The following is a 27,888-nucleotide window of genomic DNA, read 5'->3' on the forward strand; positions in this document are numbered from 1 at the left end:
ATACAGCTGATATAAGTTGACCAGACAAAGACAAACTCTCAAGAATCCGAGGACAGGTTTGGTTGGAGAGGTAGGAGGTTATCGAATCATACCCGGACGTACCTGCTACAACTGCAAGTGGGAGCAGCAACTGTGTGAACGACACCTATTTTGTACTTATGTTAATTGACATTGAAATACTTACTGTGTTTGCATTTAGAATTTCTAAAGTCGGAGATATAGGATGATGGCAGTGACATTAGGTGGGGTTCCCACAAAATAGCAAGATCTCGTTTAAGTGGAGAGAAGTTTGCACCAAGTAAAGGAAAAGGGTAGAGCAGCGAGTTATGTTTCATGTAAATAGGCTCGGCTTGCTCGTTCAAAGAGTTCGATACATGTGTATTTAGTGAATTGTACCTTGTCGTGAGGGGAGATTAAGAGATCGCGTAGTTTCGGCTCGCTCGATTGGGAGAGTGATACACATCGGAGGGGGATTTATGAAGAAATGCGCATGATTACCTAACCAGGAAGTTCGAATTGTTGAAGGGGTTTAACTTAAACCATGTCATGAACGCCTAAACAAATTTAAGAGGACAGAAACTACGTGGCGTTTGGAATTCCACAACCCAAGCGGGGACTGTCCTCGAGGAAACGATTTTGAAGTCAAAGCGGGTGCGCCAAACTCCATCTTCTCAACCATATTCCTGATTTCAGTTTTCATAAGCAATAATAGAATAGCATTCAATTGCTTAATCCAGAGGATTGGTGAGCTTAAAGCCCACCTTCATCCAGAGAATTGGTGAGATTAAAGCTCCCCTCAGGTCTCCAACCATTTCCTAATTCAAAGACTCATATTTCTTAGACATTCCTTTCTGTTGAGCTTTGGAATATGAAGAGCAGAATGAAGAACAATTCACATTAACAGCACGGCTTTCATCGTCTGCTCCACAACCTTTCATGGTGGAACCTCGATTCGCTATCTGTCATCCATCCAGATGAACATTCCTTGATGGAACGACAAGCATTCTTTTTTAACTCGAAGGTCCAAGTTCTGATACTACACAACAGTAAAGTTTAATCTCTTATCGGTGCCAACCTCCTCCACCAAAAAAGAGTGTCCGGTTATCCATTTATAATAGAATTTTCTCTTCCATTTATCTCAAATTTCTTTCTTTGAAAATCAAGTCTTACCATGAAGAAAAATCTTGTTCAATGCAACTAATGACACTGTTCCCGTTGAGAAGCCTCAGCTGATCACATATAGAAAGTCTCTTGAAGAGTAGTCAAATGCATACCCATATGAGAAGTTGTATAATACCATAGTCACCTCAAGACAATGAATTTTGTCATAACTAGATGAGACCATCAAAATTGTTAACACACCAGGGTTTAGTCATGTTCATCCTCTCACAGTTAGATGGACCGATTTCATCATCTAAGTCCGAATGTCTGTTTCAGAGCTGACACCAATATCAAGAAAGGAGAAAATGAAGTGCAGCTACCACATGGCTAAGCTCCATGGCAGTGCAACGGACATAATGACGGCAACAACAAATACATGCAGGCTTATTGATTGGGAATCTTCCTCTAGCACCGAAAAATAGGGTGGATATTTAATTACAAAAGAACAAATGAACAAGCACCTGTAGTTTTTGCTGCTGTTGGCCCAGTTAACCTTGAGGGTCCAAACAGGGAAACAAACATGGATACACACAAGGGACACCAAGACAAGATAGACCAGATCACTATACATGAGCAGACCTACCATTAACAGATGGAGGGGACCAAAAACACGATTGTGCATGCAATCCATACAAAAAGAATGAACATGAAAGACCTTCTAGCTACAAATAATCTCAAAACTCAAACTTGACCAACTAATGTTGCAGCAGTACAAGTCATCACGCCAGATTGATCCGAGGCAGAAATCGATATGATACAAAATGACACCCGGCTATGCATCCTGCACGAAAAGATAATATGGATCAACTTGGCTCATCCATACTCCCCTTTTCCAGTGTTACACTACAAATGATGTCAAGCATTTCATGAAAGGGATTCAAAGGAGAAAGATACTATGGCATCACCAAGGACAAACAAAAGAAACGCCAGGAGTCAATTAGGCCAACATGTGGATATGACAAAAGCAAATACAAGAATACATTTCTTGTATTCATGACATTTTTCATGTTAAAGCTAGTTGGAACAATTCATAAATCTAGCAGAGCTTGTGATCGCCACATGTTGGCTAAAAGATACCAAAAGGCAACTGCGCCCCTAGAATTTCCAGCTGTTGCTGCCCATCTTTGTAATCATTGCCACACATAGCCACCAATTATTGCTACCCATGGAATTCTCCATGTTCAATCATCTCTAGCCACCATCACTCTACTAGCCCAGCTATTAAAACTGTAAAAAAGTCTCCTTTTCACGTACCCAGCGGTATAAGTTCGATTTATATGCCCCAAATTATATGTTGATAGTGAGTATTGTGAGCTGAAATTAGGGTCACATGGTGTTTCTTTGATGTAGCGAGATTGGCTACAATGAGCAGCTGCTCTTGTTGTTTGGTCAACTAGTTCTCCAACTCAATTTCCGCCGCCACTACATTCAATAAAAAAGAGTAACATGGAACATTTGAAGCTCAGTCCATTACTCAATATACTCCAACAACTCTTTTCAGAAAGCTTTCTGTTTCAATTCATAATGAATGTGTCAGTCAGCCATGGTGATCCTTAATTGCATTTCAACCCCAAAAAAAAAAAATGAAATGTTTGCTGCACCAACAAAGAGAGAAGTCTCCAAAGAAATTTTAACTGCAATTTGAAAAGCTTCAATATTGAAACCCCACAGGAATGAAGAGATGCTAGAGTCTCTTGTTTAGTAAATAACTACACATATTAAAAAAAATTTAACCACAGGAACCTAAGGGGGTAAGCTGTAATTACAGCACAAACCAGAAAAACTTTGTGGAACTCCTATCTTATCCATGAATAAGCCGGACTCCTTTCGCAGGGCATCAGAGAGACATGATGGCCATGTAAGACGAGTGAGATAGGTTCATAAAAAGCATAAACTTCCCAGGAAACCACTTAAGGCAGGTGACATTTTTATTTGAATTGACTTGGAGAATAAAATCAATAAGCCCAAGGGCTCCTCGGATCCACAACCTCGAGAAATGCTATTAATGCATTCGCCATGTCCATTATGTATTATATTCGGCAGCTCAAATATTCCCAGAAGAGCAGATAAAGATTCACTTTAACATCACTGCCTCATTGGTTTAATTGAAATCCGCTTACCTCATTCTAAAGATTCTGATGGTTGAGATTGTTGTTCCTCAATCAAAGTTTGAAGTCTCTGCCATGACATGTAAGTATCAAAATTGCGAGTAGGGATTTTTAAGTAGCTATATATCAAACAGAAGAAATACTAACTTTAACAGAACTTCCAACTTCATCTAGTTTTTGCAACAACAAATGCTCTCCTGAATAGGGCGAAGAATCATATCGGCTGGACTTCGATGGGGACATCTGCAATAGGCACATTGTTTCGTCAGTGAGTTCACATACATTTTCGACTACGTTTAGATGTCAATTGTAACTTCAGAAAACTTCCTCAACGAACTACATGCCCTTGACAAGTGATAGGATTGTAAACTTACATCGAGCTCGTAAGAAAATGATAAAATGAAGTCCTCCTTCCTACATAAGTAACTGTAAAAACAGCTAGAAATGCATTTGATGTAAATCATGCGAAAATTTGAACTTACCAAAGCTGACTGACCCAGTCTCAGGTTGGGTACATCATCAATAGTTGAGATTTGTCTAGAAAAGGCTTCACTTCTCAAGCTTGAAAGGCGTGTTAGAACAGCCTGCTCAGGGCATCAAGGATTTAAGTTACTAGAACTCACCGGAATTGATATTAACCGATGGTAAATTTAACTTAACCAAGAAGTATACCTTCCGGAAAGCAATAGGGTTCGCAATGCCTTGTATTTGAACGTCATCACTTGGTGGCCTTCTGACACCAACATTCTCTATTCTAAGAGAGTATACACCAAAAAGGGACTGTAGATAGCCTTTATAACAGCAAGACAGCTTTTTAGGAACTGAGTTAATGGAGCTAATGGCATAATTAAAGATGACGCAGGTGAACATGGTTTCCTTTTTCTCCTTTCCGTGTTTTTGGTGTTAAGAATATGGATAATATGCCATCTAGAGTAGAAAAAACCCAACATAGCAAGTAGAAGATCCAAAAAGCAGGAATGGGACTTTCAACTAAATAAACTGAGTCCTCATTAGTGAAAACTAGAGCATAAGTTGGAACACAAGCCAAAGTATATAGAGCTCCTCAAAGTATCCTAGCATTAAAATCTGGAATTTACTACGAGTGGATTTACCTTGTTCAATCACAACATCAGCTACTGAAGGCAAAAGCACGTGCTTCTCCTTTTTTAACATTCCAAAACATGGAAATGGTACCGGTCTGGTTACCTAAGCCAAAGAAACAACGGAACAAGCAAAATGGTGAGGAACATAAGAGGGTACTCAGATTTTAATGTCAAAAGCATCTTTTTTTCAATTAATCCAGAAAAAAGTCCATATGTAACAGCTACCTGCCCCTTTGGTTCAAGAGACTATAATGCACAACTTTTGAGCTTAGAACTTGGAAGGTTAATACAACCGAGAAAGCACAAATAGACTTACTAAACCATGTCACACCCAAGCATGAAAACAGTGGATATATACAGATATCAACAGACGAGCTCAAACGTGGATCAGAAACTTACTTTGTACACGATGGCATTTGGGGTGAGATAGAGCTTCCTCGAACGGATATCCTTCCGAAGTATGTATCTCCGAACAGGCAAGTAAAGCAACATGAACAAGCCAATGCCCCAAGCTAGAAGAAAAAGCAACGAGTAAAGAACCCATTGAGCTGTCTGGTACTTGACGAAATTATCTTCCATTTCTTGGAAGGTCGCCGTGTACAGAACCGGGTCCTCCTCACTTTCCACGATTTCGCCAGACCCATGGCCTCTCAGGAGACCCTTTTCCAAGCTATCAATTTCCACCACCTCCTCCCCGGATCCCATTCGGAATCCCACCGGACAGTTCGGGACACTACAAAAATCAGCAACTGAAATCGAGCTCGGCTCAGCAGCAGCCATAAGACACTGGATCCAAATTAGCACTCAATGCAATCGCTCCATCTGCTCAATGCGCAAGCTTTCACACACACACATAGGAAGGCACAGTCCCAGAAAAACCCAAATTTCTCCTAAACAACTACCTCTCGGACCTCAATAGATACGACGCTGAAACCGGAAACCGGAAACCGAGTGCATTGCGAAGAGCACGCGCGATCCGATGTCGAAATGCGAGAAAGACTCGACAGAAGCAGACAAACGGAACCCTAACAGTATGACATCGCATTCGCGTCGATGCGACGCGATCGGAGACGGAGAAATCGGAGTTCGTGAGCTCACCGGAGTTCGACGGAGAGGACCGGCGGCGGCGGCGAGAGCGTGATCGGAGACGAAGCGCGAGATGGCGGACGTTCGAGCGACCGACGGGGGCGGTGGAGAGGGGAGGCGCTCCGGGAACAGCGACTACGAAAACTGAGAAGTACTCGCTGGCGCTTCTGCTGGGGGGGTGAGATCATCTGCAGCGACGCTCAGAGTGATCTCGTGTGCTCTACAATCAGATTCATCGAGTGTGGGATTGTGCAAAAATGATCTGGGGTCTGGACAAACCGTTTCCTTCTCACTATTCATGCAAGGTGCACATTCGAACAAAAAACAGAAATAAAAGGTGCACATCTAAATTCGGTCAATTTTCTATGACAAGAATTTCAATATTCTTTAATCATAGAAATTGTCTAGATAACAATTTAGACTCGATCTTAGGCTCGTCCAGCTCAAGTTGCCGGGTAACCCAAGTCTGCGTTCGATGATTCGATTTTATCAAGCAATCTTGAGTTTTGTGGTGCGGACATGTGCCGAGGTCGAGCTACATTTGTGTCTCCATCAGCAAGGTTTTCCATGATATTGCCTAGTGTTGAATCGCAAATTGTGTTAATTTCTTCTCCTCAAATTAGTTGTCAAGGACAAAAGGCTATATATATATATGCATCGAATGATCGCATCCCGCTCCTGCTAATGTTAAACTAATATTGTGAAGTGCTTATCGTTGCATGAGCTACGATGTTGGGGCAATGGCGATGCGATCGATTCCGAAAGATATGTAATTTCACTTTCACACGTATTGTTGAATCTAGTGTTGGTACTAGATTGTCTTATACATGCAATTCGAGGTTCGATGAAGAGGCAAATCTAATGCGACCGCATCTTTGAGTGGAGAGAGAATATGTTTAATGTAAATCGTATCAATGGAATTGAAATGAATGTCTGCCGAAAGAAAGCTGAACGAGTCATCCCATCAACCTCCACATCGAAAATTGACGAGAGCTCATATCTCTTCACGAGCTAGCATGTCGGGTGATGAGGTTGTCCCTACGATACAAAGAAGATTAGCATGGCCTCTAAGTAAGGATGACATGCTCAAATCGAGAAATTGCCCAAATTTTTTTTCTCTTTTTGCCCTTGCATCTAGTGTGTGAAACAAGCACGAACCATGATATGGCCCGTCATTGAGGGTGCACGTGGCAACGATTTTGTGCCGAGGAACTGATTCTACTCAGAAATGATTTTTTTTTATTCTGTATCCGAGAATTGATTCTGAGCATTTGAAGGCGTTTGGTAACGGCCCAAAATTTCTATTCCTGAAATAGTAAAAGAACATAAATGCGTTTGGTAACGGCATAAAATTTCTTTTTACTAATAATATTTTAATATTTCTTTCTTTTCTTTTTTTCTTCTCCTCCTTCTTGGCCATGGCCGGTAAAATATTTTTTAATTAATAATACTTTTGTTAAAAATAATTTTTTTATTTTTTGGCCATGGCCGGTAAAAAATTTCTTTATTAATAATACTTTTATTTAAAAATATTTTTTTATTATTTTTTGCCATGGCCGGTAAAATTTTTTTTATTAATAATGTTTTTTTCTTTTTTTTGACTATGGCCGGTAAAATATTTTTTTATATAATACTATTTTTTAATAAAAAATATTTTTATTGAAAATATTTTTTTTTTGTCATGGCCTGGTCGCTGGCCATGGCCGATAAAATATTTTTTTTATCAACATATTTTTATTAATAATATTTTTTATTAAAATATTTTAATGAAAAAATTATTATTGAAAATATTTTTTTCCTTTTTTTTTGCCATGGCCTGGTTGCCGGCCATGGCTGATAAAATATTTTTTTATTAATAATATTTTTTTTTCTTGGCCTAGTCACTGGCCATGGCTAGTAAAATAATTTTTTTTTGTTCATGGCCGGTAAAATATTTTTTTATTAATAATATTTTTTATTAATAACATTTTTTATTAAAATATTTTAATCTCGCCAGATACGACGAGGGTGGCCCTCACGCCGGACATTAGAAGCTACATTAAAAATCAAGAAAAAGAAGAAGAAAAAAAAATTGATTCTCATTTTTGTTCCCAGAATCAAGAAGCTACTTTTTTTTAGGGAAAAAACCACCAAAAACCCTAAACTTTTCCACTTGTGACACATTTACCCCGAACTTTTTTTGTGACACCAAAAACCCCAAACTTTGTTATTTGTGACACATTTACCCCAATATACATTGTCCATGGGCATTTTCATCTTTTTAGCTTTTTCTTTTTCTTTTTACTTTTTTTTTCTTTCCGGCGAGGGCCGCCCTCGCCGGCGTTGGGCGAGGCTCGCCCCCGCTCGCCCGAGGCGAGGGCGAGGCTCGCCCGACGCCGGCGAGCCTCGCCCTCGCTCGCCCGGGCGAGGGCGAGGCTCGCCCGACGCCGGCGAGGCTCGCCCTCGCTCGCCCGAGGCGAGGCTCGCCTCCCTCGCCGACGCCGGCGAGGCTCGCCTCGCCCGGCGTCGGGCTAGGCTCGCCTCCTCGGGCGAGCGAGGGCGAGCCTCGCCCGGCGCCGGCGAGGGCGTCCCTCGCCGGAAAGAAAAAAAAAGTAAAAAGAAAAAGAAAAAGCTAAAAAGACGAAAATGCCCATGGACAATGTATATTGGGGTAAATGTGTCACAAATAACAAATTTTGGGATTTTTTGTGTCACTAAAAAAAGTTCGGGGTAAATGTGTTACAAGTGGAAAAGTTTGGGGTTTTTGGTGATTTTTTCCCTTTTTTTTTATTCTTGATTTTGTTCCAAAACTGATTCTGGGCACAAATTTGCAAGAATTTGTGCCCAGAATCAAAAAATTTAACAAACGGATTTCTGTTTCAAAACTGATTCTGGGAACAAAAAAATAGAAATTTTCACTATTTGGCTAGTTGCCAAACAAGCCCTTATTGATTTTGTCCAATTGGGCATAGTGCAATCTTTTGGCCCAATTTCAATTAGTTTTGTTTTACTCTCTCTCTCACATCATAACGACAGGCCCATGGGCCATGCCGCTTGCTAATAATGGTCAAGTTTTTCACCCCTTTTTGGTTTGGTGGGCTTCTATGATCTTTTGCACATATTTCATCATATCGTGGGTCAATTCCAAAATAAAACAGAAACTTTAGGCCGAATGATAATTTTGGGCTGAACTTTTTTTTGTCTCATAAAAAAGCACAAACTTTAGGTCAAGTGATAATTTTGGGCCCAACTTTTTTTGTCTCCTTAAAAATCACCAACTTTTACTCTTATTCCAAATTTAGCCCCCGTTAACTCTTTGTCTAAAGTCACCATTATTTGAGAAAAAAAAAGGTTATAGTGGTGAGCTTGGTGGATCTTGTCCATGGTGTTTGTCGACGGGTGGTGGTCTACAGTTTCATATTACGACGAAGTCTGGCCAGAAAGATTCAATTTGGAGATATTTTTAACTTGCCGGTGAAGTGAAAGAGACGAACAGTTTCACCGTTACTCTTCAAGCTGTGGCTCAGAAAATAAGATAATGAATAGTGCTTTAAATCCAATCAGCAAGTCACATGGATTTATTGCTAAGGTGGAATAGTCAAATTGGATAATCGATGGTTCTAAATCAATGGGGGCCAAATTTGGGATTTAAGTGAAAGTTTGTGCTTTTTTACGAGATAAAAAAAAGTTCAGGTCAAAATTGTCACTCAACCTAAAGTTTGTGCTTTTTTTTTTTTGGAATTAGACCTCAAATCGCATGTTAAAACAATTCTATACTCAAGATAAAATCTCCATTCAGCAAAAAAAAAAGAAGAAGAGAGAACACTATTGCATGAACCTCGCTATACCAAGATATGGATTCCCATCACCTGATGTGACACTACATATATTGGATTTGGTGTGGAATCTGGCGTTGGTAATTGGCCAAGCCTGTTCGGGCTAGAAGTAGACTCAGGCTGCGCATGGCAACTTGCCAAATAGTATTTGATTCTGTTCTTTTGTTCCCAGAATCAGTTTGGGAATAGAAATCCGTTTGTCTAATTTTTTGATTATGGGCATAAATTCTTGCAAATTTGTGCCCAGAATCAGTTTTGGAGCAGAATCAAGAATAAAAAAAAAGTAGCTTCTTGATTCTGGGAACAAAAATGAGAATCAGTTTTTTTTTTCTTCTTTTTTTTCTTGGTTTTTAATATAGCTTCTAATGTCCGGCGCGACGGCCACCCTCGCCGTATCTGGCGAGATTAAAATATTTTAATAAAAAAAATTTACCGGCCATGGCCAGCGATCAGGCCATGGCGAAAAAAATAAAAAAATATTATTAATAAAAAAAAAATTACCGGCCATGGCCAGTGACCAGGCCATGGCGAAAAAAAATAAAAAAAATATTATTAATAAAAAAAAATTTACCGGCCATGGCCAGCGACCAGGCCGTGGCGAAAAAAATAAAAAAAATATTTACCGGCCATGGCCAACGACCAGGCCATGGCCAAAAAAAATAAAAAAAATAATTTCAATAAAAATATTTTGTATTAAAATATTATTAATAAAAAAATATTTTACCGGCCATGGCAAAAAAAAAAAGAAAAAAAATGTTTTCAATAAAAATATTTTTAGTAAAATATTTTTTTAAAAATTATTATTTAAAAAAATTATTTATAAGAAAAAATTTTACCGGCCATGGCAAAAAAAAATAAAAAAATATTTTTTATAAAAGTATTATTAATTAAAAAATATTTTACCGGCCATGGCCAAGGAGGAGAAGAAAAAAAGAAAAGAAAGAAATATTAAAATATTTAAAATGATATTAAAATATTATTAATAAAAAGAAATTTTATGCCGTTACCAAACGCATTTCTGTTCTTTTACTATTTCAGGAATAGAAATTTTGGGCCGTTACCAAACGCCTTCAAATGCTCAGAATCAGTTTCCGGGCACAGAATCCAAAAGAATTATTTCTGACCAGAATTTGTTCCCGGGCACAGAATGGTTGCCATGCGCAGCCTTACTAAACGGGTGGGCTGAATCGGGTTGAAAATGAGCTAACGCATTTATCCCGTATCGGCTCATCTTTATGCAATACAAGTCTAGCAATTCGTACTCAACCCGACCCAAATCCAACATAGACACGACAAAACTAGACTCCAATTCTTAACAATTTTCTCCTTAGCAATTCCATGGACCAGCTCCCCAAGTAGGTAAGGGAGCTCGGATAGAATCCCGGGCTAGGACTTGTGAGTGTCGTCCTAACGGACAAGAACACCTGCATGGACGAGATTTAGGGGGGGCTGTGGACGGGAGCATGAAGGTGGTGGTGAGGTGAAGAGTGGTTGGATCTTGCTTGAGTGACAAGCAATGCCCTTCCTCTCATGAACCGATTCGCTTCCATTCGTACAGGGATCAATGATTATGGCAGCACACCGCGGAAGGTCCAGCGATAATTGACATATATTTTGGAACTAGCATTTACTTTGTATTTTGAAAATAAAAAGTTATATGGCGGATGAAAATGACTATGTACATGGTAATAACTTTTATTCACATAAGAGAAATGTTAGATCGCTTTTTAACGGTTGGGCCAAAATGGGGGGAAACCACTTGCTTTCAATGCACGATGATCTAACCAGACTTTCAATTTGCTAATAAAAATTGGCATTTGCTTATTTTGGAAATAAAAATCTATTTAAAAAAAAAACTAGAAGATCTTGTCCTATATGTCTCTACAATTTGAGATAGATATGCAATATAATTAATAAATCAAAAAGAATTTTCTAAAATAATTAACAAATTGAAAATTGATAAAAGAAAAGAAAAGAAAAGGCCTCGGGGTCTTCTTCCTTTGTTTTCGTTTGAAATCGTGTGGTGGCCTAGAATGATAACAAACGGACTCTAGTTTCACTCTTTTTACTTAAAGGGTTAATGCCGCGAAAAACTCCAAACTGGTACATCTATGATAAATTTACTCCAAATTAATTTTTGGACAACCAAAAACCCTAAACTGGTACACCTACGACAAATTTACTCCCAGTTAGTTTTCGTTAAATTTTACCGTCAAATTACTGAGTTAAATGACACATGGCAATTGACAAGTGTACCGGTTTGGAGTTTTACCCTCTGTTTGTTACAGGTATACCGTTTTCTAATTTTCTGTGGTATTAATATAATTTAACATAAACTAACGGATGGTAAATTTCAGTATTGAATTTTTAGTGGTCATATTTCACGTAAAAGTTCGGGGCAGAATTGAAAATGGACCTATAGTTCGGGGTTTTTTTAGAGAATCGATCCTAGGAAATAAAGAAAAAATCATACTAGAATGATGCCTGGAAACGGGCAATTCTTGCACGAGACCACGTGCAGTCGCAGCCATTGATTTTCGCGAGACGCGCATGAGAAAACGACCACAATCAGTCCCATCGGTAAGCCCAAATTAAGAATTTTCCCCTAGAAGATGGACCGTGCGCGTGGGACCGAGGAGGCAAAAGTGAGGAAGCATGATCGGACTTGATTTGGCCGAGGTCGAACCGGAAGAAAAAGCTTCCTTTCTGTGTTTCCCCGAAGGAGAACGACATTCACCAACTCCAGGTTTGAAAATCAAGCCTATTTTCTCCAATTTTAACGCCGCTGTCGCAGGTTTTCAAAAGCACGGGCGATATCAGTCAAGATTTTTGATTGATTGAAATTTTTTTATAAAAAAAAAAAAAAAAGAGTCACGTAAAATTATGGGCGCCCATCATTCATTGAGGGAGGAAGAAAAAGGCAAAAAAAAAAAAACAAGAAGAAGAAGGGATGAAATGCTGACTGACGGCTGAACGAGCGAAAGCTAGATTAATTTAGGAAACATAAACGTGCGGGAAACTGGTCGGGGAAATCTGCTGCGATCGCGTTGATCACTCGAAGTTTAGAATGAAAAACGTTGGTAATAGCTTCTTACTATTATTGACTGATCATAATGCACGTACCGAAAGGAAGGAATTTCTACTTCGAGACCCGAAAACTGCAAGCCACGCGTTGACCCTCCTCCCCGTTTGGTGAAAACCACCACCGCTTAATCTTGAGCATTTAGCATTAATTTTTGCACTTTAAGGTACTTGCTGAACTAATGCAAATAGAAAGTTTGTGGTTTCGCTTCAATTCTATTACTTTTGCCTGTGTTATTTATGTTAGGAAAATGGAAAATATCATCATTAATCGCGCTTTATAAATGTTCGAGGGTCCGTTGCAAAATCATTTTTAATGATGAGAAAGTCCATAAATGAGTCGTCCCTTAGGCTAATAAACCTGATTACCTTTATTTATAGAGTAAGACACTAGTCAAAATCAGGTGAGCGACTTAACAGGAAAGGCACAATGTCCCCCATCATAATAGTAAGCTATATGACCCCAACCTAATTAGATGAGTTTTAAGTCCTAATTAGATCTTTATATCCCATCTTGTCCTCCAATTGGGGAGCTTTTTCTCCCAAATTTCTTTCTTTGAAAACCATTATCTCCCTTGGTTTTTCTTTTTCTTTTTCATTTGTCATGATTCCATGGTATTTGCTTAATAGCTGAAAAATGGGTATAATAGTTTTATATAACATCACCAAGGGCTCCATTTGTTTCGCAGAAAATGAGTGGTTTAAAAAACGTTTTCCTGAAAAAGATCGCTTGTGTTGCTTATAAAAATGAATGAAATTAAAATATTTTCATTGCCCACAAAAATGTTTAGATATAAATTTTCGTTAATAATGAATTTTTTTCATTGACTGACTATTTTGCACGTATAAACAATCATTTTTAGGAAAATATTTTCAAATTATTCATTTTCCGTGAAACAAACGGAGCTTAAGTAATTAGTGGAAACCATTTATGTTCGTGCCACCTGACGGTATTCTAACCTTCTCCATGAAATTAGCGAGGTACTTCATTTTCCAATAGTTTATCTACCTAGCTATCTAAGATGAACTTTTTCATTAAAAAAAAATCGACTTAGCCCCACAAAGAAAGTGATTCCACTTCTACCGTTATTATGATATTATAAATGAATTCGGGATTTAATCTAAACGATGATATAAAGACATTATAATCATAAAAAGCTATGGAGTCGATATTTTTCTAGCACTCAACTTTACATGGATTCTATTATTCAACAAATGAACCGTATAAAAGAGAGATACTTTTACCTTCTCTTTTTCAGTGGAATACGATCGAAGGGTGTAACACACTAAAAAGTTTGTATTTATTAACCATGTGTAGATATGTTTATTGTTTCCTCCCTTGTTGAAGTTCTATTCGTGACAACACATGCTATACTATATCAAATTCCCATTATCTATTCCATCTATTGAATGAAAAATTGAAGCACTGCAATTTACTGATAATTCTCTATATGCATCACATATATAGATAAAACAGTTTGAGTTATAATCCATTATTGATTTGATCCTTTTAACAAGTGTCTTCCAAATACTTGTTAAGTATAGTCGTTAATAAGGAATGTTTCGATTTTCAAAACACTGATTACAAAAGAATGCTTTAATTTTCAAAATATTGATTGCGCATAACGCCTACACAACATTCATTATATTCAAATCAGGGGAGGTGACACTGCAAAAGATTTGTACCCTTAGTCGTTAGTAATATGGAACCCTGAATGTCTTCTTGTTCGATTAAGTATCTCAACTTTCAAAAGGCTACTAGAATCAGAGAGAGAATAACAGACAAAGTTTTATGACAGCTTGGCTCTAATTAGAGTTGTGTGATATGTATTCACAAGAGCAATTGATTACCGTTAGGGTACAGATAAAATTATAATTACAGAAAAACCCCATAATACATATTAATTACACATTGATAACTAATTTATTTGCCCGCATGATTTTCAGTGATTTCGATGGACAGACTACAGAACGACGATTACATCAACACGAAAAGAATATTTTCTCTTTCTTTTTTCTTCTTCCTCCTTCGCCTATGACCACGGCTTCGTTGTCTTCGACGTTACCAAGATGGACTGCCATACCCTAACCCACTTCCAATCGCCATGGCGCAAACACCACTGCCATGGACTCCAAAACCACCACCAACACACGGCTCGGCCACCCCACCACCATTAGCAACACATTCGGCTACCGCCATAACCATCGACCTCAATCGTCGGCAATGCAAACACGACCACTACCACAACCGCAAACTTTGGACGTCACCGCGACAAACACTACCACATCACCCTCAATTACAACTCGACCTTCTTATATGAATCTCAAGAGATTGCGCCTTAATGTCGAGGCCATGTCTTCTATATGTGAGGTGCGCGACCTAAAATTGTTGACATCCTCTATTAAAGAGAATGACACAATTGTTCGCCCGTTACCTATACATGGTTTGGTCTTGCATGAGGCCGAAAATCACGTGATGTAAGGTAATGAATATGGGGGCAAGTACCAAAAAAGTCTTTAACCAATTGCATTGCTATCAATTTAGTTCCAAACCTTTTAATTGGACCAATTTAGTCCCGAACAATTTAGTCCCAACCTTTTTGCATTTGTGCCAATTGAGTCCATTCGATCGATTTTGGCCGGAAATCGCTGAGTGGACATTGACCATCCTACGTGGCATGGCCGGCACTAACGTAGACATTCGTAATAATAGTTTGAATTGTTTATTATCTTTTATTATTTTTATTGTTTTATTGTTTTTTCTTTCTTTTTATTTTGGCTGGCGAGGGTTGCTGTCTCGCCGGTCGCAAGCAAGGTAGCCCTCGTCCCCAGCCAAAATGAAAGAAAAAAAAAGAAGAAAAATAATTAAAAATTCAATTTTTTTTTAGAAAGAATTAAAAAATTATCCACATCAGCACCAGCCATGCCACGTAAGACGCCCGATGTTCACGTTAGAGATTTCCAACCAAGATTGGCCGAATGGACTCAATTCGCACAAATTTCAAAAGGTTCAGGACTAAATTGGTTCAATTGAAAGATTTAAAACTGAATTGATCCCAATGAATAGGTTTAACACTTTTTTTGGTATTTTCCCTAATGAATTTGACATGAAGCCGTATTTTGAAAATAGAGATATTCGATTGAGTAAAAATAAATAAAAGTTCGAGTATCAAATTGCATAAATAAGAGCAAATCTGGTCAATTTGAAGTTTTTATTTTTCGGGGAGTTCGATTTCTTACCTTCTAAGAGGGGCTGGAGGTGAAGACGCGTGAGTGAGGGGCCCGGATTTGGAACCTCGTGCACAGCTCATAATACAAACATGGTAGCTTGTTTTAACCAAAAAAAAAAAAAACATGGTAGCTTGTAATATAGTAACAGGATAGGTCCGAACAAAAAGAAATTGATTTAATTGCGTAATGACTGCGAGTGGCGAAGTTTCTGAAGACTGCGGGTGTCGTTTCAGAGATAACAACCGCGTCCGTTGGAGGTTGAAGGAGGGGTGGTGGCGGTGGGGCCGGGCGCTTTTGCTCTCGATCCGACGTGCCAATACGAGAAGTCGCACGGGACGGGGGCGAAAGTTCATGAATCCGTTGCTGACGGTGCTGATGACGCAACCCTCTCGAAAACGACGCAACGTTTTGATAGGTGTTTTTTTTTAACTCGAGAGAAGCATCCGTGGAGCTTCTCTAGATAAGATGACCTGAAACGGGACGTGATCAATCAATGACGACTTTTTTTTGATGGTGTACCTCGATCCATGATTTCTTGTACTTTATGGGCATCCCACGGATCAATCGCAGTCAGCAAGCGTTGCTTCCATGTCGCTTGCTTTTGGTCGCCCCCCTTGAGTTGATGTTGAGGGCGATAAAAACGTATGACATATTTCGTTAACGAGCGGTCCGCTTGATACATATTTAACATGTTTAATAACGAACAAATTACTATAGAGGTATGTGCATTGAGAAAGTCTTCAAATTTGCCATTAAAATGCGATTGAGTCGTAGGACTTGCAAAAAGTGCAACTAAGTCATAAAACTTATCAAATTGGTATAATCGAATCCTTTCGTTAATTTCGTCCAACTTAGTTAATGGAAAATGATGACGTGACTTTTTTTAATAAATATTTTCTCTCTTCCGCGTAGCATTGACGTGGCTAGAAAACGAAACATGATCCTAAAACGACGTCATTTCGATTCAAATCCAATTTTTAATACACATTTTATTTAAATTAAATTTAAGAAAGTAAGCTAATTTTTTTTCTTAACAATAAAGGAGAGTTAGAACCAATCGGCGAGGGCCGCCCCACTATCGCAGGGAAGGGTCGGCGATGGTGGGGAATGGTCGCTGGGGGTCGCCGAGTCCGGACCAGGGGCCAGCAATCCCCGCCAGTGGCGGCCTTTAGTTAGAACTGGGTGATGGCCTGCAAAGCCCTCGCCGCCTAGTTCTCTCTTTTTTAAATGTGTGTTTGTTTGGTCTTTGCTATATATGTGCGCGCGCGCGAATCGATCGGATCGGATCGAACCGGCAAAACCAACCCAGAGTGTGTGTGTCGGACCGGACTGGCAGAACCAGCTACGACCTAACCGGACGAGCAAGAACCAGAAACAGCTGGTTTCCAGTTGGACCGGGACCTGCATGCAAACCACCCTTGGCCAAGTAGCCATCAAACATACTGTTTTTGACCTCACCGAGACCATATCGAAAAGCCGGCTTGTGTAGAGCACCAACATAATACGGGACACGAGAAAAGCCCAATCCGTTGTCCCCCCCCATGCCCCGGGGGTGAATTTCTTAAAAAACCCCCAACTTTAGGTCAAGTCCCAAATCTACTTCGAACTTTTTTTTGTCTCAGAAAATACCCCGAACTTTAGATTCAGTCTTAAATCTACTCCGAACTTTTTTTTGTTTCGGAAAATATCCCAAATTTTAAGTTCAGTCCCAAATCTACCATGCATTTTGTTTTGTGTAATAAAATCAGCAAATTTCAATTTATTTTAAAAAATATACCATCATGATCTAGTCCCAACTTGACGTGGCACTTCCACGTCCGTCACAAATCCACATCAACAAAGTAATGGGGCGTAGGTATAGATCAACGTCGCATTTCCACTTCGATAATAAATCCAACCCAATAAAAATTATTGAAATTCTCCAAAATAAAACCGTTCTAGGATATGAAAGTTAGTGACGATAACAAATTCACCCCAAAAAAATTTTTAATTTTAAAAGAACTCAATTTTTAGGTTCAGTCCCAATTCGCCCCGAACTTTTCTTTGTCTAAAAAAAAAAACCCCATTACTTTGTTGATGTGGATTTGTGATCGACGTGGATAACGGTAGTGTATTTTTTAAAATAAATAGAATTTTGGTGAATTTTTCTTTTGCACAAAACAAAATTCGGGGCAGATTTAGGATTGGACTTAAAGTTTGAAATTTTTTCTGAGACAAAAAAAATATTCGAATCAAATTTAGGACTAAATCTAAAGTTTTGGGGTTTTTTTCAAACAAAAAAAAAAATTCAGGACAAATTTAAAACTGGATCTAAAGTTGGGCATTCTCTAGGGAATTAGGCCAATGCCCCGGCGTCCTTTGGCCCCCCCCCCCCCCATAACCGGGAAGCACCCTGGTCTTTGTCGTCTTCCTACTCTCTCTCTCTAAATCTGCACGCACAAAATAAAAAAAAAAAAGGACACTTCCAATTTCAGCACGGGGAACATAAACCACACGTGGTCCCTCACCCCTCTTTAAAAAATTTCCGCACCTTAATTCATGTCCCACCTCCCCTCACTTCCTACCCCCGCGTTAAACCCCTTATCATGCCTTCCTTCCGTCGTCACCAGCCACATCATCCCTCTTCTTTTGATCCCTTAAAAAAAAAAAAACGTCGAACAATGATAAACAATACGCGCCTTTTGACCCACTCATCTTCCCCCAGTCCAAATCCTCAGTCCCTCCTCCACCATCACCTACATATACCCCCACCAGCCGCAAAATCCCCAAACTCATCATCCCAAACTCATCCTCCCTCCCAAAAACAGACACTCTGCTCAGCTCAGCTCGCTTCACTCACTTCCTGCTTCCACATCCAGAGCGACCCATAACACAAGAAACCGAATTTTGAACCTTCTCCGAGCTCGGTTTGCTTTCTGAGGTTTATGTCGGAGATGGCCAGAGAGGTAGCGGCGGCGGCGGCGGGAGCGGGTGCGGGTGCGGGGGCGGGCGAGAATCCGGCGGATTCGGGCGATTCCAAGTACAAGGGGGTGCGGAAGCGGAAGTGGGGCAAGTGGGTGTCCGAGATCCGCCTCCCCAACAGCCGCGAGCGCATCTGGCTCGGCTCCTACAACTCCGCCGAGAAGGCCGCCCGCGCCTTCGACGCCGCCCAGTTCTGCCTCCGCGGCCGCAACGCCCGCTTCAACTTCCCCGACGACCCCCCGGACATCGCCGGCGGCCGCTCCCTCGCCCCGCACGAGATCCAGGTCGCCGCCGCCCGGTTCGCCAACTCGGCCGCCCCGGCTGCGGCGGCGGCCGCGTCGGCCTCGGAACCCCCGAGGAGAAATAGTGACCACAACCTCAGCTCGGAGTATCATCCGGCGGCGAGCGACGTACAGGCCGAGTCGGCCTCCCCGTCGGTATCGGAAGGGACGGTCCAGATGGACTGCGATTGGGGCATGGACATGAACATGGGCGGCCGGTTTCAGGATCTCCTGACCGGCAACATGGGCTCGGGCAATTACGCGACGGATTACGGGTTGTATTCGGGCTACGACGAGTTCACGACGAACGATTACTTCGGCGCGTCCACCATGCCCAACGTGGGGTTCGGTGACGAGAACTTCGATGGTCTTCCCGTCCAAGACTCCTTCCTATGGAATTTCTAGAAGCGCACCAAAGCGTTGAAAACCGGGTCGGATTCTGTTCAAGTTTTAGTCGCCGGAGTTTTGACAAGATCTGTGCACCCGGCGGCTGCGGAAATCGCTCGGGTCGACCATCATCCTTTTGCTCCGCCCTTTCTGTCTCTGAGTTGACCAGTTTTTAGCACGGTCATCTTTCGAAGCTCGCTCTTATCCTTCGAGGAGAAAGTCCAATACTTTACACTTGTAGTTCTTGGACATTCTTTAATTAAATTGATTAGTTCAAATGGAAGCAAAACCAAAAAGGGTGAAACACGAAACTAATCTTTTTTATTTTGTTACTCATGAATAAAAATGATTTAAATTCGGCGATGCTACGAACCCTTGGACCCTGCTTTGCCCGACGAAGACCGCCTCTACGCTACACGTGCTCATTCCTTTCCTTCCGTGTCTTTTCGCCCGACGACTGTACACGCGTGTAACCGGTAGGCCGCGGAAGACGTCGCGTGGACAAATTTGACAGCACGACCACCTCGGCTTTGACCTTCCTCAAAATTAGCGAAACATGAAAAGGGATCGCACGCGCCACTCTTGGAACCTTCCCATTGCCCCGCGTCCCACGTATCCCCTCACCAGCAGCCGGGCGTCGCGTCGCCCGCCACATGGCGACGCGGCGAGGGATTGCGTTGACGTCAAACGTCGAGCGGTCCTGCGAGCGCCCACCTGTCACCTCCCCGTCGCTCCAGTACAGACTCGCCAGCAAAGTTGCGGCTCCCGCTCTCCGGAACCGCCACGCGTCGAGCACCCACCAACTTCTGCTACTCCCACTCCTACTCCTCCTCCTCCCCCCATCTCTGTATAAAGCGTCGCCGCGACCGCGCCGTACGTCGGCGTTGCTTGTGTCGACATGGTGCGAAGTGACGGAGCGGAGGAGACGAGCGACGGCTCCGACGCGCGGGGGGCTGTCTCGCGAGCTTGTCGCCGCCGTTACAAGGGAGTGAGGATGCGGAAGTGGGGGAAGTGGGTGGCGGAGATACGGCGGCCCAACAGCCGGGACCGCATCTGGCTCGGCTCCTACGTCACCGCAGAGGAGGCGGGGAGGGCCTACGATGCCGCCGTGTCCTACCTCCGGGGGCCGTCCGCCCTCCTCAATTTCCCCGACGTGCAGCCCGATATCCCCTTCTCGGCCGACAGAGGAGGAGTCTCGGCTTCCCAGGTCCAGATGGCTGCTGCTAGGCATGCTCGTGGCCATGGAGTGGCTCCGCCTACGGAGACTTCTACGCGCACCGGCGTGGAGCCTTGCGGCGGCCGCTCGCCAGATGTTCTGCAGATCGCTCCAGAAAGCAGCGGCTGCGGCGGAGAGGGCATTAGTGCGTTCGCGACGGACGGGTGTTACTTTGGGACGGGGCATGGAGCTTTCGGGTCTTATGCATTCTCTCTGAATCCGCCCTGAGTTTTTCTTTTCCTCTCTTGTTTCGACATATTTACATATTTAGCAGTTGTGCAGTTTTGGCGTCTATGAAATCCACAGAGAACTCCTTTTTTTCTCTTCTGTAAAGTTAAGATTCCAACACCGATCTTCAAATTAATCGTGTATCGAAAAGCCACGGAAAATATTTTCTTGTGGGTGACTTTTTATTTCTTTTATGATTCCTTATACCTTAATAACACCTCCCTAAACGTAAAACAGCTCACTCAAATTAATGATTATGTTGCATAATTTACTGAAGTTGCTGTACAAGCACATGCACACGCGCGTTGTTGCCTTCAGAATCGACAGACGACGGTGGAAACAACAAAACGAGCATATGAAAAGAGATATCAGAAAGAGAAAACTACCAAAATTATTCACAAAACCCTAACAACTGAGAATCCTCCGACAAGTATGTAATTTTGAAATTTTGACGAGAACCTAATAGAGAAACTAAACCTGCTTTATCAAGAAGGAAGAAAGCAGGGAAGTTTAACACGATTGACTAAACTAATGATGACATTTATTCCTAAGAAAAAGAGTGAAACGAAGATGCTAGCAAGTGACCTCCACCGCCAGCCTCTTGGTAATGGATCCGCAAGTCGTCGGCCCGAAAGTGTTTTCGGAGACATCGATGGAACAATTCTGCTTGCCAACACAAGCCTACAAGATCCCAAAAAGTTACATAAAGGTTATGTTAGAAAAGTTGTAACATATTTGGAATCCAAGTAAAACTTTGCAAAACGAAGATAGGGTGAAAAAACAGGAAGGAAGAAAAGAATTTACATTTTGGAGGACGGCCATCGCGTCGTTGCTCCCTTCGCAGCTGCCCTTTGCAAAGGACCCGCATGCGCCTTGCGGGTCGCCGAAGCTGGCGAACTTGGCGGCGGAGATGGGGCGGTCCTGGCACGCGAGCTCGAGGGTCTTCTTCTCGTAGGCGTGGGCGCAGACGGATCCGACGGTGACCGTCTGGAAGTTCACCAGGGACGGGTTGCCGCCAAACTCCTCGAATAGCACCAGCGTGTTCACGTCCTCCTCCATGAACGATCTTGGGACATGGTACCTAATCACAAGAGAGGAAGAAAAGCAAGCCATAAAAACCACTGATTTCTCTTTTGGAATTCTTTGAGGGGAATTTCCTGTTTGCTCACCATCTTTGAGTGGGGCGACCGCAGTTGGAGACACACTTGTTGTTGTCGTAAGGGCCACGGTAGTCACAAGGGTCGGTGCTGCAGCCATCTGAACCAGCATCGTAGCTGGGCCAGTAGCGGCCGATGCTCTTGCCGTTGACCCAAGCCTCGCCCTTGCCCAGCCCTTGCAAGTCCACCGCCACCGGGTCCGTCCCCAGTGGAACTTTGAACGTGGTCTAGCACCCAAGACAGACGATAGCGATTATCACTAACTAATCAAGGTTTAAGCGCGTGCAAACGAGGATTATCATTGAGGGATCAGTTGAAAATCTATGAATGATGTGGGTTTTACCTTGTACCAAGTCATGGTCCGGTTGGTAGGAAGGTCCTTGCTTTGCCAGTTAGAGGCCGAGGCCGAGTCGACGCTGAAGAGCTTGTTGTTGATGCCGTGCAGTCCGACCTTGTAGGACCACACGTGACCCGATAGGTCCTTGATCACTCTCTCGTCGCCTTTCCTTCCCACGATCTCCACCGGACCGGGTATCCCGTTTTGGACCAGATCAAACATTGGACCGTAATTCTGTTTCCGCAAGGATCGCGAATCATCAGTGATTAAAAAGCAATTAATAGAAGAATTTGAATATATGGGTTTTTCTAAGATTGAATTGTCCGTGGACTATGTATGTACCTGGAGTCCAACGGTGACGCTAAGCAAGGAGATCAGATTGTTCCCCGGATTCAACTTAACATTCTGCTCGAAAACGTAGTGGAAATCTCCATACAGGGCCCATTGAGAACCTAATGTTTCGTCAATGAGAAAAAAGAGCATTACTCATATCCACATCAATCTGGAACGTATCACCGATGAAAAAAAAAGGAAACCGTGCCATATTTTCTTTACCAATGGATTGTCCGTTAACGAAGGCATGAAGTATCTGGCCAGTGCAATTCACTCGGAGAGTCATATTGTCGCTCCAGATCGGGTCATCGTCTTTCAGGTTAACGCTATTACAAGAAAGGACAACTTCACCATCGAGTTGAAACTATTGCCGATATAGAGAGAAAGTGGGCGGGCGACGCATCGGAGTACAATAGCGAAAAACTGATTTAATCAAATTAGAACGATCAAATTACCTGGTCATGTACCACAAATAATCACTAGCACCATTGGCAGCATCTTTTTGGTCGACAAGCCGATGAGCAGCGACATGTCCCTTTCCGAGGACAACCTGATCATCCACGATCTCGGGCCTCCACGTCCAGCTCAAGGACTCAGGTTGGCTCTCAGCCTTGTTTGGCTCCTTCACCATCACCGAAGTTTGTGCATTCACCTGAAATTTTGCGATGACTTATACAAAAAAATGTTGCATATATACATATATGCATAAACTAATTTCGTCTGTGGAAAGCGATCAATAAAATTACCTTCGCGGTGTTATACCCTTCGTTCTGGCAATCGGGGAGGATGCTGACGGACCACGCGGGGACCGTGAACTGCTTGCCCTGGAAGACGAAGGTGGCGTCGGAAGTCGCGTTCGTGTTCCCCAGGAAGCAGGTCGTTTGCTGCGGCGTCGCGTAAACCGTGGCCTGCATTACGGCGATAAAAACAAAAACAAAAAATTCCGATGCTTCGATAAATATATCCATTTATATATTTTCAATAATTAATTACTATACAAAGTAGATGTTAATCTTACATAGACTGAGTTGCCTAGATCAACGTTGGTGATGTTGCCATTGGTCAGAGTGTACTCGACCGAGTGCAGCATATCGTGAAGCTCCTTTAGATGACCCCACTTCGGCTGATTTAGATTACCTTAATGCAAAATTTATTTTTATTTAAAGACAAAAGATTAGTCTATGATTAATATATTTCTGATGCATGGATAATTATAATCACATTATTAACATTATTATGCGCTCACCGTATTCATCGAGAGGCGCGTCGTAGTCGTAAGAGGTCGTGATGTACGGACCCCCGGCTGTTCTACCAAAATTGGTGCCGCCGTGATACTTAAAATCGAGAGAAAAATGAAAACAAGTCATGTAAAAAATCGGATTATAAACACGAAAGAAATATGTAAATCATCATTTGTTAGGATTTACCATGTAGTAATTTTGGAATGTGCCTCCGGTCTGGTAAAACCTAGCGACGGCGAAAGCCAAGTCCTCCACCGTCCTGTGCGGGTCCAGCCCGCCCCAACTCTTGAACCTAAAATCACATTGCAAAAACGTAAAATATCGATCGCAAATATTTTCTTGAATTAAAGAAAGAAAATGCAAAAAATTAATTAATTAATTAAATTAATTGAGACGAGCGACTCACCAGCCGGTCCAATTTTCGGTCCACATTTTAGGGCTATCGGGATTGTTTGGAGTGAATTGGTCGCAGTACCAACCATTACACGTGTTAATCTGATCAAATAACCATAAATTGTTAGCCAAAGGATAATTAAAAGTCTTATTCTACCAGATAAATCGCAGATTATTCACGATACTAAATATAATTAAAAGGACATTGAGATCTAGTATTCAAACATACAGAAGTACAAATACAAGAAGAATCTCAAATTAAATATTGCCCCCCTTAATGATGGAATAAAGCCTTATCCACATTTTAAGTTTGAGATTGAGGAATAAAAACAAAATCAAATGTCAAACTGTTATTATCTTCAAAATTATACACATTAAATGACAATAATCAATACATTAAACAAGCTAATAAGCTTACTGATAATAAAAATAGATAATGGCATCTAACCTTTTTTTTTTTTTGCAAATTAATCAAACATGTTTTTGCAAATTTTAGGGAATGCTTTAGGTTGCTTTTGTTTCATGGAAAACTCAAGATTTGGAAAATACTTTTCAAAAAATGATTGGTTGTATGGTTTACGGAAAATGTTTTCACCATTAATAATAATATATGCCTAACTATTTTCGTAGGTAACGAAAATATTTTCCATTTATTTATTTTTGTAAGTGATATAAAAGATCATTTTTTCGAAAATATTTTCCAAAATCTTGAATTTTCCGTGAAAGAAACACAACCACCTTAGAGTAGATTAGGAATTTGCAAATTGATCATATAAATGATTCTTACTAATAAACCGAGCCATGTCTTTATCATAGGGAAAATCAGTGCAAATATGGTAGCCATGTTATAATTCTGAAAGGAGATATTTTGATTAAAATCCAACTTAGAAAATAATAAATCCTCGGAAATGGCCAAATTCCAAATAAAAATACGATTTTTTACCATGGGTTGCGGAGCATCGCTTTGTTGGCACATAATCCACGGGACACCGATGTCTTGCGACACGGCCATGTTCGCGCACCAATCGATATAAGCTTTCCCGGCATCTCCATAGGAGGACATCACGTTGCCGTACTCGTTTTCAATCTAACAAAATTACAAAAAAATATATATACATTTCATTAGCTTAATAATTTACAATCTACAAGCAATATTACTCATGTCCAATTCAGAAAAAGGAAAAATAATTGAAAAAAAATTCATGCACCTGAGCAAGGATGATGGGTCCTCCCTGCGATGCGAAAAGGTTCTCTTGCTTCGCCATGTTCACGATCAAAGACGTGAAGTTCTTCATCTCGTTCTGAAATTTATAAAACCAAAAATAATTTTTCGTATTTTCGAATATAAGGATTAAAAAAGAAACATTAATAGTGTGAAAGAATAATTTTAAAAAAAAACGTAAACTGACCATGAAAACATCATTGGCAGTTCGCAACTTAATGCCCGGCATATTGTGCAACCATACGGGGAATCCTCTAAAACAAAGAGTTATGCTCGATAAGACAATTAACCTCAATACATGCATTTTATGCTACAAAATATGTGCAACATATGTGCGTGTTTCGACTTATGGAAATCGAGATTTTACCCGTAATTCCATTCCGCGCAGACGTAAGGTCCGATCCGGAGGACCGCATAGAGACCCTCGTCCTGCACCGTCTTCAGGAACCTTATGAGGTCCAGGTTCCCGTCGAAATCGTACTGGCGACGGGCCGGCTCGTGGACGTCCCAGAAGACGTACGTCTCGATCGCATCCAGCCCGCCTTCTTTCGCCTTCCTGATCAAATCGGGCCACATCTACGGACCAAAAAAACACAAAATAAGGAAAATCTTATCGATCATCAATCGACGGAACTCAGGCGGGCGGAAAACGGGCATTACTTCAGCCGTGGACCGCGGGTAGTGGATCGAGCCGGAGAGCAAGACCCTCCTCTTGCCATCGATGGTGATGGCCCGGCCGTCGTGCGAGACGTCGACGGCGCATGCAAACGAGCGGAAGAGGAAGAGGAACGTAGCGAGAGCGAGCAGGATCTTCAGAGGTGCCATTTTCGACGTAAAAAAGCACGAGTTTGTTGAGAAATTCGTGCTTATATAGTAAAGTTAGGTCTCACCTTTCGAAAAGAGAAGCTTATCCGGTAAGTGAATGAAGATAGAAGAACCCTTATCCGGTTCTTCGATGACTGATTCTGGAAATCGTCTGATAGATTTCCACCGTTATTATTTTTTTTACGGAAGGAGATAGACTTTCATTTGCATGGCATCTACTCTCGAAAAATAATGACAAAAAGGACAGAAATATTAAACTCTTGGAATGAGATGATTGTGAGTAGAGTGTGTGCTGACAATTGCTTTTTGAGTTTTCGAGATTTTTACGCATTTTTATTATTTAAATTTATTGCTCAATTAGTATGAAATTAATCAAATTAACTAAGATTACTGATGTAAATTTATTGTCTTTTTTTTCTTATTTGGGCATTTTTTTATTTAAATTTGTTGCTCGATTATTCGAGTTTTTTTCTCGGGAAAAGAATAAACATTTCCATGGAAACTGTGCTTTGATTTTTAACGTGAAGGCTTTACCGGTAGCGATGTAAAATTCCACCTCAAAACCAAAGCAAAAAGGCCAAGAAAACTAAAGTGTACACAAAAGATTTTGTGCTAAAATAACATTTAGGGTAATCGAACTAATTTTCGGAATTCAAAAGTGTGCAATATCGATCTCGATCCACTTGCTTTGTTCAAACTTAATGGAGAATAATTACACGATTCACTAATTCGAACTCGATCTTCAAATCTGAACGTATCTTGTTTCAGGTAGCATTAACTTGCTTATCGATGATGTTAGATGGATTAGGCCGATCGATCTTCAATTTCACTTAGTAAATAAATGCACACGATGCACAAGGGATGCTCTCTGTTTTTTTAACCTAGCGTCAGTTTGTCATTTAACCCCCAAAAAAAATGAAGTGATTTTTGCTTTCTAGTTTTGATCTCGAAATTCTATGCGTTATTCCTCGCAAAATATTCAATCTCCCTTAAAATAATTCCAAATGAAGGCCGCTTAAGTATTAAAAAAATTGTAGTCTAAACAAATTTCTCCATTCAAATATCTATCAGATAGATATTTGATTTATCCTTAACCACCGAGATATGCGGTTAGAGTATCCGATTTCAATCCATTTTGTAGATTTCGATTGGATATATTCCAAAATTATAATCAAGCAATTAAATGGATAGAAATATTAGGGTTTAATTATTATTAGGAAGCAGTCTTATTTAAATTGTTCATAACGACGTATATAACTGAAAATTTAACATATATCTATGTCGATAAGAGCTAACGCATATATTAATAACTTTTTCAGAAGAATTTCTCTTTGCATTATTTTGTTTAGGAGCTTTAGGTGTAGTCATAAAAACCGGGAAAATTTTGTAGCTACCGAATGATAACCATTCTATTTTTCTATTTTTTCGATTTCTTTGTTAAAATTTTTTACTTGAAATAACAATTATTTTAAGAGCTCGACCCTAGTTGCTCGCCGCCGCCCGCCAATGTACGAATTCTACATCGATATTATCAAACGAAAATCTATTTCGGAAACAGAAATTTCGTATCGTTATCAAACGATATTTTGAGCTCGGAATCCCGTACACGGAATAGAAAATAGAAAAATCCATTTTTTGCCAGAAATTATTCCAGAACAAAATGATTATCATTCCCACCCTCGTTAAACCTTCACCCTCATTAAAGCTTCCTCATTTGCTTCA

General features: G+C 40.9%; 4 protein-coding genes and 1 pseudogene across 5 annotated transcripts; 3 read left to right on the top strand and 2 right to left on the bottom strand.

The window, feature by feature from the left end:
- Nucleotides 1-1,518: 1,518 nt before the first annotated feature.
- LOC115664469 (uncharacterized) lies at nucleotides 1,519-5,708 on the bottom strand. Of its 2 annotated transcripts, none has more exons than XM_030586399.2 (8): nucleotides 5,471-5,708; nucleotides 4,772-5,105; nucleotides 4,382-4,475; nucleotides 3,942-4,060; nucleotides 3,752-3,853; nucleotides 3,417-3,512; nucleotides 3,282-3,339; nucleotides 1,519-1,942 (listed from the first exon to the last, which is right to left on the bottom strand). In XM_030586399.2, exons 1-7 carry the CDS (start codon nucleotides 5,644-5,646, stop codon nucleotides 3,283-3,285), a joined length of 978 nt encoding a protein of 325 aa, XP_030442259.1. In that variant the 5' UTR covers nucleotides 5,647-5,708; the 3' UTR covers nucleotides 1,519-1,942; nucleotide 3,282. The 2 variants fall into 2 exon arrangements, with proteins under 2 accessions (XP_030442259.1, XP_030442260.1); XM_030586400.2 differs by having other exon boundaries at nucleotides 4,772-5,121; nucleotides 5,471-5,609.
- A 788-nt stretch (nucleotides 5,709-6,496) lies between these two features.
- LOC115664470 (U6 spliceosomal RNA) lies at nucleotides 6,497-6,571 on the top strand (annotated as a pseudogene).
- An 11,824-nt stretch (nucleotides 6,572-18,395) lies between these two features.
- Nucleotides 18,396-19,577, top strand: LOC115671120 (ethylene-responsive transcription factor ERF017-like). The gene has a single exon (XM_030592597.2). It carries the CDS (start codon nucleotides 18,510-18,512, stop codon nucleotides 19,230-19,232), a length of 723 nt encoding a protein of 240 aa, XP_030448457.2. The 5' UTR covers nucleotides 18,396-18,509; the 3' UTR covers nucleotides 19,233-19,577.
- A 142-nt stretch (nucleotides 19,578-19,719) lies between these two features.
- On the top strand, nucleotides 19,720-20,905 carry LOC115671255 (ethylene-responsive transcription factor ERF016-like). Its single transcript, XM_030592770.2, has one exon. The coding sequence runs from the start codon at nucleotides 20,113-20,115 to the stop codon at nucleotides 20,656-20,658; it is 546 nt and encodes a 181-aa protein (XP_030448630.1). The 5' UTR covers nucleotides 19,720-20,112; the 3' UTR covers nucleotides 20,659-20,905.
- A 191-nt stretch (nucleotides 20,906-21,096) lies between these two features.
- Nucleotides 21,097-26,193, bottom strand: LOC115671121 (beta-galactosidase 15-like). The gene is made up of 17 exons (XM_056321073.1): nucleotides 26,002-26,193; nucleotides 25,709-25,917; nucleotides 25,529-25,595; nucleotides 25,328-25,420; nucleotides 25,063-25,206; nucleotides 24,133-24,221; nucleotides 23,913-24,018; nucleotides 23,732-23,819; nucleotides 23,504-23,622; nucleotides 23,232-23,393; nucleotides 22,941-23,137; nucleotides 22,708-22,811; nucleotides 22,495-22,604; nucleotides 22,159-22,386; nucleotides 21,828-22,042; nucleotides 21,463-21,739; nucleotides 21,097-21,339 (listed from the first exon to the last, which is right to left on the bottom strand). The coding sequence occupies exons 1-17, from the start codon at nucleotides 26,164-26,166 to the stop codon at nucleotides 21,232-21,234; spliced, it is 2,481 nt and encodes an 826-aa protein (XP_056177048.1). The 5' UTR covers nucleotides 26,167-26,193; the 3' UTR covers nucleotides 21,097-21,231.
- Between the last annotated feature and the right edge of the window lie 1,695 nt (nucleotides 26,194-27,888).

This window comes from Syzygium oleosum, unplaced genomic scaffold, assembly GCF_021117445.2.
Source record: "Syzygium oleosum isolate NSW1041296 unplaced genomic scaffold, Sole_v2.1 Sole_v2.21, whole genome shotgun sequence".
In the NCBI taxonomy this organism is placed as follows: domain Eukaryota; kingdom Viridiplantae; phylum Streptophyta; class Magnoliopsida; order Myrtales; family Myrtaceae; genus Syzygium; species Syzygium oleosum.